This window comes from Ursus maritimus, unplaced genomic scaffold, assembly GCF_017311325.1.
Source record: "Ursus maritimus isolate PB19 unplaced genomic scaffold, ASM1731132v1 scaffold_11, whole genome shotgun sequence".
NCBI classification, from domain to species: domain Eukaryota; kingdom Metazoa; phylum Chordata; class Mammalia; order Carnivora; family Ursidae; genus Ursus; species Ursus maritimus.
Genome location: NW_024423453.1, coordinates 2,510,940 through 2,525,785, shown reverse-complemented (window position 1 = coordinate 2,525,785; position 14,846 = coordinate 2,510,940). Strand labels below are relative to the sequence as shown.

General features: G+C 35.7%; 1 protein-coding gene across 2 annotated transcripts in view; it reads left to right on the top strand.

The window, feature by feature from the left end:
* TBCK (TBC1 domain containing kinase) overlaps window positions 1-14,846 on the top strand; it is a 201,409-nt gene that overhangs the window by 3,990 nt on the left and 182,573 nt on the right. For both annotated transcript variants that reach the window (XM_008689397.2, XM_040626208.1), the window contains 2 exons: window positions 2,754-2,974; window positions 14,047-14,119. In XM_008689397.2, the coding sequence (XP_008687619.1) occupies window positions 2,782-2,974; window positions 14,047-14,119 (266 nt within the window). In that variant the 5' untranslated portion in view covers window positions 2,754-2,781. The remainder of the gene's footprint in view (window positions 1-2,753; window positions 2,975-14,046; window positions 14,120-14,846) is intronic.

The window sequence follows — 14,846 nt, the reverse complement described above, 5'->3', positions numbered from 1 at the left end:
ATTGATTTTGGCCTTGAAAATCGATTCATTGTATTTTTAAATTTTTCATCTTAAAATTTTAAAAAATAGATGAAATATGTGGTTTATAGCATACACATATACAGGTAAAGAATATAGAAATTATGGAGCATAATAATAATATGAACACCCATTAACCCACCTATTAAGAACTAACATATTACTCAAGATTTTTGAAGCTTCTTATGGGTTCTTCCCTAATCTCACTCCTGCTTTTCATACAGTGGTAACCCTATCCTCAGGTTTTACTATTATTATTATTCCTTTACTTTTTAAATATAGTATTACCTCATATGAATGTATTCATGAATTATTTATTGTTTAGCTTTTCTCATTGAATATTATGAATATTGACATACATTTTGTGTGCTGTTTTTTTCCTACTCGAGGTTATATATTTCTAGATTCATCTATGCTGTTAAATGTTGCTACAATTTGCTTATTTTCTTTCATGTATATTCTTCTATAAGGTGAATGTACCACAATATACTTAACTATTCACCTGTCTTTGGACATTTATGTTTCCAGTTTGGGAATAAAAGGAACAATACCATGCTGATCTTTCCTATATGTATCCCTTTCTAAATGTGTGTAGGAGTTTCTGCAGGAATGGAATAGCAAAATAGTGTCAAACTGTTTTCCAAAGTGATTGTATTAGTTTACATTCCACTTCTTTATATCCTCCTAACATTATATATTATCAAATTTCTTAATCTTTACTATCTGGCAAGTATAAATTCTCATGTAGTTTTAATGAGCAACTTCTTGGATATTAATGAGGTTGTTCATCTGTATCAGTAATTCCTTTTCTGCTTTTTTTGTGAAATATGTTTTGCCATACCTCCCGATGTAATATCATCTTAAATTTTTCTAAATGTGTTTCAGCCAGTTTTTGTTTTTTCTTTTCTTTTCCATAAGTTATTTCAGTTGCCTCCAGGGCAGATTTTTTTAATTTGTTCGTTTTATTTTTTGCCCATTATAATGTAGTCTTTCTTCAACTATCTGATGACTCCTGGACAGTTCATTATTTCAGAGTTAAGGAAGTCTGTCTGAGAACTTTGTATATATGGATAAGCTTGTTGACTGCTGTACTCTGCTTTAGGAAGGCTGGGTAGATGGTCAGATCTTAACTGGGGTCCTACAAATTCTAGAATTAAGAACAGTTTGCTTTTGTCACCATTGACCATACCAGCTATTTACTGTAATTCTCACACAGTTGGTTTGATCTCTAGGGAAGAAATTTAACTTTTTTTCCTTTGAGGGTAAATAACTACCCTGTATTGGGAGGGCCAGTGGCAGAGTTAACTCTTTTTTTCTTCAGCCCTCTACATTATCTTCCTCATTTCAAACCTTCTTCTGACTTATGTTCCCCATTATTTCTGCTTCTCTGATTTGAAGCCTCTGAATTGGAAGAGACTCAGCACACCTCTTGACTATAATATAGGTTGTAGCTTTCTTTTGCTTCTTATGACAATACTCCTCTCTATGCAAAATGCTATATTGGAGTTTTTTGAAATCTTTCATTAGTTCATGGCCCTTTTCTGTTCTCTTCCTTATTATGAGTTTATACATTTTAAAATGTTTCTTTTTAATGTTTTTAATGAGGTTTCTGCACAGACATGAAAAGTGGTCTATTACTTCGATTTAGAATTCCAACATTTTTATTTTGAAAGCTGTGAAGGGAAGCATGCAGTGCTTGACCAATGGAATGTCTTTTTAGTGTGACACCTGGGTGAGAGAAAAATGGTTTTTTGTCTAGGGACCTTTTTGTTTTGATTGCCTTGATGTGGTTCAGATTGATTTGGAGCAAGTTCCTTAATCTCCAGGTTACTTCGTCTGGGGCATTATTTGCTTTGAAGGCCATGTCAATAGGACCACTCCAGATACATATATACGTGAATCATCTATAAACCGGAGGCAATAACATCTGTGAAGGTTGTTGAGAGAATAAAAACAGGTCACCTGTAGGGTTGCTTGGGTGACTCAGTCATTTAAGTGTCTGCCTTCGACTCAGGTTATGATCCCCAGGGTCCTGGGATCAGGTCCCTCGTTGGGCTCCCTGCTCACAGGGGAGCCTGCTTCTCCCTCTCCCTCTGCCCTTCTCCCCTCTCACCTGTTCATGCTCTCATTCTCTGACTGTCTCTCAAAAAAATAAATAAAATCTTTAAAAAAATAAACAGGTCACATGTAAAGTACCTAGCACAAAAACTTAAATTGGTTAGGTAACATTATAGAGGCCTCTGTTATCTAGTTTAATTTTTACTACTATTAGAATAGAGGCCCTGATAATTTAAAGTTAATGGTTATGTATCTATATTTCCTCTTTCCTGACTTTACTCACTCTGTGAGAAGGAAAAGTTCTTGATGGTCTTGATAGTATCTTCTCTGTTCAAGCTTTAGGTAAACAGAAGTTCCTTATTAATATAAATATGGAATAATAGACTTCCTCTAAACTCTTAAAACTGTCAGGGGTTATCGAAGAGGGAATGTTCTATATTTTCCTTTTTATGCCATTGAAAATCTTTGATTATGATTTAGAACTACAATGTAAATTTATCATTGGGTGGTTTTTCCTCTTTGATGTTATCTTGGAATTTTTTAACTTTGATATTTTTTACTGTGAAGTGTTCTGATTGGCATTTTTCTCCAGGTTATATATTATTAATCATATTTAAGGTGAGAAAACACTGGCTTAATTTTTGGTTGATCTGTCATAAAATTCTCTCCTTTTCCAGATTATTTTAGAAGATCTAGGACTCTGAAATGTTTCCCCTGAAGGATGCTGAAATGGGTGCCTTTACCTTCTTTGCCTCGGCTCTGCCACATGATGTTTGTGGAAGCAATGGGCTTCCTCTCACACCAAATTCCATCAAAATTTTAGGGCGATTTCAAATCCTTAAGACCATCATCCATCCCAGACTTTGCCAGTATGTGGATATTTCTAGGGGAAAGCATGGTAAGTTTTTGTTCTTTTTTTCTGTTTTTGTATTCTTTATTCTGTTAACCTTGATTAGGTTACAGATATGCAGTGAATACATACAGTAAGCAGTATGTGTGCGCACGCATGCCTTCACCTTCAGTCCAGCCAAACTAAATCTTTCGAGTTTTCCTGATTGCTTTGGCCCCTCACATGTCCCTGGTTCTATGCTCTGCTATTTTCTCTCTTTGATTATACTGTGCTCCATTCCCTACAATCTGAGTTTAGTCCCTTTCCTAGTTTCTTTTATAGCTTTTATCATATTTTATTATTATTATCTATTTAATTTGTCTGTTCTGTGGATTCTTAGTTCTTCAAGAAAAGGACGAAATGGGGGTGCCTGTGTGGCTGTCAGTTAAGCGTCCAACTCTTGATTTCTGCTCCAGTCATGATCTCAAGTCCTGGGATTGAGCCCCGCATTGGGCTCCACATTCAGCCAGGAGTCTACTTGAGATTCTCTCTCTCCCTCTCCCCATCCCTCCCGCCCCGCCTGCATGTGTGTGCTTTCTCCCTCTGTCTAAAATAAAGAAATAAATAAAATCTTTACAAAAAGGGCGGGGGGGTGTGCTAATGACTTTTACCTCTGACCTCAGAATCAGAGCTGCACTGAGCATACAGGAGGTATTCTACAAATGCTGGTTGAGTGAACAAAGTAACGAACATTTGAGGGATTCATGTTTTTCAGATCTGAGAATAAGGATTTTTAATTTTCTTTTTCAAGGAAATCACCTATCCTTAAGCATATTTCTTCCCTTCTATAAAAAGGAAATCAAAGTTCTAATGTCAGAAATTTTGGAAGTATCTATTTAAATGTATTTTATGATTGAAAGTAATGATTTGGGCTATCTTCAAATGAAAAGGGAGTCACTATTTTTTTTTTTTTTTGGAGCTGCCTTAGTCTTTCCATATAAAATTCCATTTAGAAAACCAAAGTAGAAAAGTTGACCCCTATTGGTTAAAAGGCCAGTGTTTCACCAGGAAGGTGTTTACTGCCTTTTTAGTAGTATAGTCAGGTTTTTCCATATCCCATATCTTAGTCCATTTGGACCGCTATGAGAAAACATCATAAACCGAAGAAACAACGAACATTTATTTCTACCAGTTCTGGAGGCTGGGAAGTTCAAGATCAAGGCACTGGGCAGATCTGTGTCTAGTGAGGCCCACTTCCTCATTGACAGCTATCTTTATGTGGTGGATTGGGCCATGGTATTCTCTCAGTCTCTTATAAAGGACCAATCCCATTCATGAAAGCAGAGCCCTCAGGACCTAATTATCTCCCAAAAGTCCCACCCCAAATACCATTGCACTGGGGATTAGGTTTTAACATGTTAATGGAGGTGGAGGGGGGAGAGAAAACTATTCAATCTATACCTAGACTGGTAAAGATGTTTATGATGGCAATATTTTAATTATTTTAAAATTATTATTGGAAATGTAATTGCATGCTGAGGTTCAATTGCTTAAAATTATTTTAAATGCATTTCAATGAAATGTATTTAATTTTTCTAACAAAATACTTTGTGAAAGTTAACCCTATATATATACTTGCTGATATTGCCTATGAAAATGGCATTTTCATGTGTTTGAACCTAATATTACCAAAAAAATGCAAACAATGTTTTCTTTGTTCTACTGAAAAATAGGCTAAATGATACTTTCAAGTAGTCTGGGTTATGGCTTTCAAAAAATATTTGCTCTGGGGCACCTGAGTGGCTTAGTTGTTTAAGTATCTGCCTTCAGCTCAGGTCCTGATCCAGGGGTCCTGGGATCGGGCCCCACATTGGGCTCCCTGCTCTGCAGAGAGCCTGCTTCTCTCTCTCCCTCTGCTGCTCCCCCGGCTTGTGTGCTCACTTGCTCGCTCTCTCTCTCTCTCTCTCCCTCCCTCTCTGTCAAATAAATACATAAAATCTTTAATTAAAAAAAAATTTGCTCTGAAAACATTGACATTTTATAGACTTTGAGTAGAAAATGTTTTTGTAATAACTATTATTAAGTTAATATTTATGGAGTATTGTGTTTTAGGCAGTTTTCTAAGTGCCTTACATATTTTAATGAACTTCATCCTCGTAACATTACCATGAGGTAGGGACTATTATTATTCTGATTTTACAGACAAGGAAATTGAGATACAGAGCAATTCAGTAACTAATCTAAGGTCATACAACTAGTAAGTAAAGAGGTGGAATACTAATAGGTTTTATCATATATCGGAAAATTTTTAAAGCTGAAATAATTGTACATTAATGCAGATATTGACACCTCTACCAATCAGAGCTATTCAGTGCTTTAAGTACTTTGGAGCTCTATCACATATCTAGTGTCTTGAATATTTAGGTACGTCAGGAGGCCTGATAAGAGATATGAGAAAGAAGGTGGTTGAAAGAGTTAATTGTCAAGCAGATGATAAAAACTTGTGATAATTTTCATATTCATATGTATGTACACATGCACATTCACACACACACAGATAAGTTAAAGTCTGCATTATTCTATTGGGACCTCCTTTACTATGCAAGATTGCCTTTGATTGACATATTCAGCAAATATTAGTTAACGTTTTCCAGCCTTGGCCTAACCTTTCAAGAGAGAATGTAGGTGGGGCCATAGTAAAGCCATAAGGATCTCTCTCTGCAGAGAATAAACTTGAGGCCAGAGCTGATGGAAAACCAGGATTGAAGTAAAGTTATAAAGATGCAGATGAGTTGAAGATTTGTTTAGGAACCAGTCTTTCTTGTCTACTCTGACATTTCTTACCTTGTGCTTTGGCATACATAACATCGGTCCACTGGTGTTAAAATACTTTAACAGTCTCTTGCCTAATACTATGGCTTTCCTTGTGCTAGATGCCAGATATATGAAGATGAATAAGATAGGATCCCAGTTCCCAAGCTCTAGAAGTAGTAGAGGAAAAAAATACAAACATGATTATAACGTAGTAATAGTTGTTACAGCAGATGGTGTACAATGTGCTATGCCATGGGAGTGAGTACAAAGGAAAGAATGTTAAATTCTACATTGAAGAATGTAGATATTCATCAAACTCCCATATAGAGAGTTTTAGTGGGATAGGGGAGGGGTAGCTTTATTATGTATACATATACATAATATTTTGTGTGTACAGTATGTACATGAAAGAAAATATATAATCAGGATGGGGAGAAAGGAAACAAAGAATAAGATAGTAAGTTAAAATATTACAGCAACATGGATGGGACTGGAGGAGATTATGCTAAGTGAAATAAGTCAAGCAGAGAAAGACAATTATCATATGGTTTCACTCATTTATGGAACATAAGAAATAGGGAGATCGGTAGGAGAAGGAAGGGAAGAATGAAGGGGGGTAAACAGAAGGGGGAATGAACCACAAGAGACTATGGACTCTGGGAAACAAACTGAGGGCTTCAGAGGGGAGAGGGGTGGGGGAATGGGATAGGCCGGTGATGGGTATTAGGGAGGGCACACATTGCATGGAGCACTGGGTGTTATACGCAAACAATGAATCATGGAACACTACATCAAATACTAATGATTTATTGTATCGTGACTAAAATAACATAATAAAAATTTTTTTAAAAAATAATAATACCTAGTTTCTTCACATGGACTATAAGTTTTTTTGTACACTTCTTGTAGGTCAAGGCAAAGAAGGAAATCGATCTGCTTCAAATTACGTTCATAATGAGGCAATATATTAAGAAATTAATTTCTAAATTTTTACTTAAATCTGGAAAAATGATCAGTTGCAAGCTTTATAACGTTCATACAATATGTTGTATATTCAGGTGATATATGAAGACATTATATAGAAACTTCTATGGTATGCGGATCTGAGGTATCCTGCATTTGTGATTATGGGCAGTGTTCTCAACACATCTGGCTTTATTGTTCTTTTTTATGATGATCTCTGAGTAGAAACCTCTGTAGCTTCTTCTCCCAATTTTTCTGTGGGTGAACATTTAGGTAAACTAAATTTAACAGTGTAAAATAGCACTCAAGAGCCACAGGAGCCTATGAATGGGCATAAGGAGATCCATGAACCTTGGAATTATATATACAATTTTGTGTGTGTACATGTATGCACAAGCATTTTTTGGATAATGGGTCCATAATTTTAATAAGATTCTCAAAAAAGATTCATAATGTAAAGAAAGGGTCTTAAAGCACTTACGCAGAGTATCAGCTACATGGAGAGAATTTTCTTTATTTAAAGACAATCTGGAGGGGCGCCTGGGTGGCACAGCGGTTAAGCGTCTGCCTTCGGCTCAGGGCGTGATCCCGGCGTTATGGGATCGAGCCCCACATCAGGCTTCTCCGCTATGAGCCTGCTTCTTCCTCTCCCACTCCCCCTGCTTGTGTTCCCTCACTCACTGGCTGTCTCTATCTCTGTCAAATAAATAAATAAAATCTTTAAAAAAAAAAAAAAAAAATAAAGACAATCTGGAGAAGTTCTAATGTAGGCAATAAATCCTCAAAGTTGATTTGACCTGTATCTACAGGTGTGCCATATCACATATTTACCAATCCAGAGACCCACATTCAGAGCCACTGTATAGAGTTTTGCACAAAACCTTCTGGCTAATGCAATAAGGAGGAGATGAAATCTTTTTCTCTAATTCATTCTGAGAGGAGAGGTGCTTTTTCTAATTTGCCTGTATGTAGCCATGAAAACAAGTGGTAACTGTACCCACAGAAGACTTTATAGATAGCTCTAGCCATTTGCCAAAAAAGTTTAAAAAGGAACTTTTGGCAAGTTTGTTGTTGTTTTTTAAAAACATTTTTTTTTCTTTGCTAAAGTGTTTATTTGATGAATGGCTTCGATGACATTAACTAAATATTTTAAAATTATAGGAATCAGTTGGGGTTTTTTATATAACCAAACAATCGATAGATATTGTCAATCCTTGAATGCCTCAAATACCTCTTCTCACCACTACCAATCTAATTACAAATTCTAAAGAGTTTACAATTCTTACATTGGCCTGGTTTCAAAACTACTCCAAGCAAAGCTTAAAAATACAGTAGACCCTCATTATCATTTGTAGCTGGTAACCATAATTAGTGTTGCTGTTTTCCATCTGTAGTTTTGAAGTATGCCTCTCTTCCCAAACTCTTGCCATTTAGTTCTTAGGATTTCTTCATTCTTGTATCCCAAAGTGCCTTTTATTTCTTTCCACTATGTCTGGAAGCCTATGCAGAGCTTCAAATCATGTTACTGGACTCTTGGTTTCTATCCAGTTCTCCCTAGACTTTTCTTTTCTTGGGTTAATTCACTCAGTCGTCCTACATACTTCTTGAGCTCCTTGTTTTCCTCCCTCTACCTAAATGAGCCCCTGTAAACATTGAACTTGGGAGAACCTTATGACATAATCCCTCTGGGGAACACTATTGCTAACTTTGCACAGGAACTTTCTTTTTATTTATCAGTGTCAGATAGAAACTGATCTCCTTAGACACTATTAGACTCTGTTAGCGTTGAACCTTGCTCAACAATCTGGGTAGTCCCGTTAGGCCCATCCACCATATTGCTCGTTACTTTGCTTCCCCTGATTGCCCTGCTTCTAGATCTCAGCAGCCCTCTTTTTTAGGGTGACATAGGTCACGGATATGTATAGTAGTCATATATTTTAAGTTTGGCTGCCTTAAATGAAAATATCAGTGATTGTCAAAAGGTTAGGGAATTTGATTATCCTGTTTATATTGGCAGTGTTCATTGTCCTGAAAAATTGTATGCATAAGGAGTAAATCGCTGAATTAAAATAAGTTTATCGAAAGGTCTGTTTGTTCCAAAGCATTCCTGTGATTTCAGTTACATTAAGTTGAGAAAATAGAAAAAGGATCTATTCAACAACCTCCTTGAACAACACATATTTCTCAGTGATGTAACACCAGATGATTTTGGTTTGGACTCCACTTAATTGTCTCCTCAAAGAATTTTGATTTTGGTTTTCTTTCCTGCTTTTATTTTGTTCCTGCTATGCAGCTATCTCATATCTTGTCATTGTCAATTCCCCTACCTTCTTATTCTCACTTGGGGTTACGTGTGACATGTGGTCTGTTTTAGTAACATTACGTTTTCACATGTTATGTTAGCTCAGAAGTCAGGCTTTCAATGTTTCCCATAGATTATTCATAACTGATTCAAGGTGATGTTAGTTTCTCCATAACTCAGGATGGAGTATTTAATCTCAAGAATAATGGACATTTTATTAGAATTCGGGAACTTGATTAATTAAAAGTTGAGCAAAATATCTTTAAAAGAAAAAAAAACTAATGAAGCATGAAAATATTTAAGTTAACAAATTTACTCTTTTTTCTTTCAAGCTTGAAATCTCAGCAGTGTTTAGAAGCAGTGAGGATTATAAATAATAATGCATCCCCTTTTATTTGGGGGTTTTTTGTTTATTTTTTAAAAAGATTTTATCCATTTTGAGAGAGAGAGAGCAAGAGGAGCTGCAGAGGGNAAGAGACTGACTGAGCCACCCAGGAGCCCCTCATCCGATTTTATTTGGCATTATTTACTCAGAAATCTTTTGGTGGTTGCTAGTGAAATAAAAAATAAAATTATTTTAATTAATAGATATGAAATTCAGGTAGAGAATGATAAAATTGTTAAGGACCTATAAGATAACTTATTCTGTATCTCTAGCTGCATATACATTTCAACCTAAGTGTGCCTGTCGGTTTGGAGTTTCATCAGAGAAATAGAACCAGTAGGATATTCATATTAAGAGATTAGTTGCTAGAAATTGGCTTCTGTGACTGTGGGGGCTGGGCAGGCTATCAAGAAGGACAAGCTGCATTCTTGGACAAGAGCTGAAGCTGCAGTCCATGAGCAGAATTTTGTCTTCAGAGAAGCCTCAGTTCTGCTCTAAGGCCTTCACAAATGATTGAATCAGAATCACCCACATTATCTAGGATAATCCTCCTTCCTTGAAGTGATTATGGATCTTGCTCATTTATAAGAACAGCCTTTACAGTAACACCTACATTAGTGTTTGAGTAACTGAAAGCTATAGCCTAGTTGTGTTGACTCATAAAACTAACCATCACAGTGACCTGATAAGAATACTGGCTTTTAAGCACAGAATTTGTATTTGTCAGTTTTGCTATCTAAGTATTTATTTAGACACTATATTTAAGAAGTGATGAGCTAGTCTCAATTTTTATCGTGAATAACAAAAGAATGGTGCAGTAACTGTATTCTAATAATCTTCATATTAACACACTCACAATTTGCCTTTCTTTCTCTTAAGTTAAAAAAAATTATTTAAATCTTTCTTTTAGTCCCTCTCCTGATTCAACTCCTTTATTATCTTTCTTGCTTAATATTGTACTCTCTTCAGTTTCTTAGCATTGACTTAAAACATACAGTTCAGGCTGTATTTACACTACAGTGATACTTGGCATTCATCAAATATTTGTTAGAAGAAAGATTATTTCACAGTTCTTGTATGTTCTCCTCTTTAAAGTTCATCTTAGTGTCACATTTGTTTTTTATAAATAATGCCACTACATTGCTGACTTATGTTTGGCACATTATGATTCCCAGATATTTTTGTCATATTTTATTCTGTGAAACTATATTGTTTTTATAACAAACAGAAGTTATTTTCAAACAGTGGTCCAGAGTTTCAGGATGAAGATGCTCTAATGATTTCTTTAAAAAAAAAAAATGGTTCATATTGGAAACATTGTTTTGGTGTACATTCCATTACCTCTGGGAGAAACTTTGATATTTTGCCAAGGTTTATGTCTCTGCCGTATTAAAATACTGGTTCAAAGTTCCATAGAATCCTGAACTCTGCTTTATGACATTTTGAAGGAGTTTCCAGAAGAGGCCTGACAATTTTTTTTTCTAAATTATTTTAAGCCTGACAAATTAGGCTTAGTGCCAAACACTTTGGAAATCTCTCATGGATATGGAGACTTATGAATATCCAACTTAAAATTATAAATTAATAGAACATGCACATTTTTATGAATTCTCTTGTTTTTGGTTTATATTAAAATCAGCACTATTGAGGTATTATATACCTAGTTTACAATGTAGCATATAATTTTCTACGTAGGACGGATCTCTATTTAGATAATGACTGTCATCATATGAGACTCTTACTCGTTTCTAATGGTTACATCATGCATTTGCTTAAATTCATTTATTTAACAAGTATTTTTGTATTAAGTACTTATATGTTTGAGGTGCCAATTCTAGACCCTGATGATACATTTGGAACAAGACCAGCATGTTCCTGCCATCATGAAACATGTAGTAGAGAAAAAAGACATTAAATAAAAATGTATACAAATCCTTAGAGTTGAAGTGCGTGCTACTGAAGAAAAGTACAGTGTGGAATATATTATATAGTAGGAGTAGCAAATCGATTTGGGGACACCAGTGGAAGTCCTATTTAACCAAGGAATGAATAATAATAATAGCAAATACTTAGATTGTGATTGTTATGTGCTAGGCACTATTCTTGATCCTTATTATGTGTTAACTTATTTCAACCTAACAACAACTCTATGAGGTAGGTGATATTATTTTCCTCATTTTATAGAAGAGGAAACTGTGGCGTAGAAAGATTAGCAAACTTCTCCAAGGTCACATAGCTAGTGAGTAGTAAACCTGGGATTTGAGCTTAGAAGAGTCTGTGCTCTTAACCACTGTGTTTCATGATGGGAGTTAGCTGGGAGAAGAGAATGGGGAAGATCATTTCAGACAATGAGGACCCCTGTGCTAATACCTTAAGCAAGATAGGGGAGAGAAGGCCAGCACGACTGGAAGTTGGTAAGCCAAAGTAACAAATGATGAAACTAAAGAGGGAGTTATGGTATTTGGATTTATTATTACTTTATCACTGAGACTTTAGTATGAAAATAAGATGGAGAGTAATAAGAATTAACATGAGATCAGTTAAGGCCTATTGTACTCTCATCTCATATTAAGAGGATGCTGACTTGGACCCACTTTGTGATGGGCGGAGCAAACTACAGATCAGGAAACATTTGGGAGATACAAATAGCAGGGCTTTTTGTTTGGATTTGAGAAAGGGAGATTACTCCTAAGTTTTTAGCGGATGCAGCTGGCAGGATCATAGTACCATTTACTGAAATAGCACTCAAGAATGGGTTTCAGGAGGAAAGTATAAGTTCAGTTTGAGTTCTGTCAAGTTCAAGGTGACTTTTATATTAAAATGAGAAATTACTTATAAAAGCCTGGAATGCAGAAGAGAGTTCTGGACCTGAAATAAAATTTGCAAATTTTCAGCCTTGGGAGTAAATGAGAAGACACAGTATGAAAACCCCGAATCAAAGGTAGAGGAACTAGAAGCATTCAGTTAGGGCAGAAGAGGCGCCATTGTACAGAGACTGAGGAGAGGGGGCCAGATAGAAGGGTGTTAGGAAAACTAACATAATGTTCTAAGATGAAAGCAAAGGAATGCGGCAGCTTCCCATTTGGTTTTCTGATGGGATTTGCTTTTTCTTCTAGAACTGCACAGTTGCACGCAATTGCTTCAGGTTCAACTCTGTGTGCTTTTTTACTGAAGAACTGATTTTATTCTCTTTTTTTCCTTTCCCGCCCTCATTAAATGTTCTTTCAAATTTAATTTTCTTTAAGTTCCTGTTTAGATCACTTGCAGTCTTTCATCTGAAAATGATCACTTTCATTCAGAGCATTGTTCGTTTTTCTGTTTCAGATCATTCTGTATAATGCTACCACCTCAGATAGTTTCAGCTTTCAGAACGTGACCCATGCAATATACTGCCCTCACACCTCACATGATTGCCTGCGTACCATTGTCCTTCCATCTCTACTCCCACATGCAAGACCATAACTTGAGCTAGTTGTTACTGACAGTTGTTCCTTTTGCTGGATCTTCTACCCTGGAATTCTCCTTTCCCATCTTATGCTCTCTCATTTTTTCTACCTTTTCTACTTTTCATTTTCATCAAACCTCTTTGCAATGATTGCGAGTCCCAATCTCTTTGCGCTCTTACTTCTTTGTTTCACCCTAGTCTGCCATCTCTGTTTTGCATTAACCTTCTTCCTTATCTAACTTAAAACCCATTTTACGTAGGTATTCACAGAACTCCACAATTTCTTTTAAACCCTTGATATCTCCTGAAATACTCTTATCAGATTCTCAGCTACTTGTAAGCCCAGTTGTACTTTTCTCTCACTCCTCTTTCTTACATTCATTTAAAAAGGGGGGGGGGGTGCCTAAGTGGCTCAGTCAGTTAACTGTCTGCCTTCGGCTCCAGTCATGATCTCAGGGTCCTGGGATCAAGCCCCACATCAGGCTCTCTGCTTAGCAGGGAGAGCTTCCTCTCTCCCTCTCTCTCAAATAAATAAATAAAATCTTTTTAAAAAATGTGTCAGACAATGTGTTAGTCATTAGGGATAACTGATGAAAAAAATGTACGGTCTGACCCTCAGAACTGTGCTATCTTATTCTTAGTTAATCTGTTGGAAAATAAAAATTACATCATAATATTGATGGTGCCCACCAAAATTTTATATTATTACTTAATCTCAGCAGGTCCCATGATGTTACAAATAATCCCAAATCAATTTTCTGTTCTTTCTTCATAGTGATGATTCAGAACATTTCTGCTTTTCTCAAGTTTCTGAACTCAGTTGCAAAACCTTGTTTTTGAACCAGAGTGCCAAGACAATTTGTCCCTAGCTCCCAATTTCCCCTTCACTTCAAAATTTCTTTATATCTTCATCCAAGCTTTTCCTTTTCCTAATCTGTGTCAGAAGAAGGGTCACTTCTTTCTTCCGAAGGTAAAACTTTCCATCTGTTTTTCCTGATGCACATGGGAGAAACTCTAGACAAAAACACAAGATGACATGAAATTCTTATTTAATGTGTTGTTTTATTACACCCTTATTCTGTTGTATAGATCTGGTAATTATGTAGTTAATGCAGAGTTTGAAAACCTCTTACAGTACTATTAGTACTATAATATCTTTAATGGACTGTATTCTTTTGTTATGAAACATTTTGTTAATCAAATGTAAAGTGCATTTGCTTTGTTTTACTCAGAAAGACTGGTGGTGGTAGCTGAACACTGTGAACGGAGTCTAGAAGACTTGCTGCGAGAGAGGAAACCCATGAGGTACTGTGTAATATCAGGACAATTAAATGAAAAGCAGAAATTGGCAAACAAAAAGGCATAACAAGAAACTGCAGAGTTTTCGTTTCTTCTGTTACTTGTTTAATGATAAAATCCAGGTGCAAATTTTTATTTTAGGAAATTTAATTCACAGGCCTCATAGAAATTCAACACTGACATTGTCCAGCGATCAGTTTTTGTGAGGTAGGCATTTTCCAAAGTGTGACAAAAAAATTTCCTAAAGAGGATATATATGAAAATTTGAAATGTTTTCAGTACTAAGCATTTTTCTAGCTGAGATTAAGAGTATTTTCCTGGGAGTGGTACTACTAACAGGAGGCTGATATTCCTAGGGACGCAGTGAACTGTGTTAAGGAAAGGCCATGTTGAAGAGTAGAGAGAAATAATAATCATAGCTTAGGTAGAATCTAATGATAGAGTTTAAATTCAGTTATTTCAATGACTCAGTAACTTTACTTTCTGTCTCAGGCATTCTTGGCAAGAAGAGTGTATGGTATGTATGTTATTACAAATATGCTACTAAATGAATTTCTTTACACATTTTCTGAAATTATCTTAAAATCATGAAAAATATCCCTTTAATGAATAAATAAAGTTGCACTAAGCCAATGAAAAATGCTTGCCACAAGTCTTTATAGAATTATAATTATCCATCCTCTTTTAAGGAAATATTCTCATTCTTGCTCATTGCTTTTTAATCACTCTTATA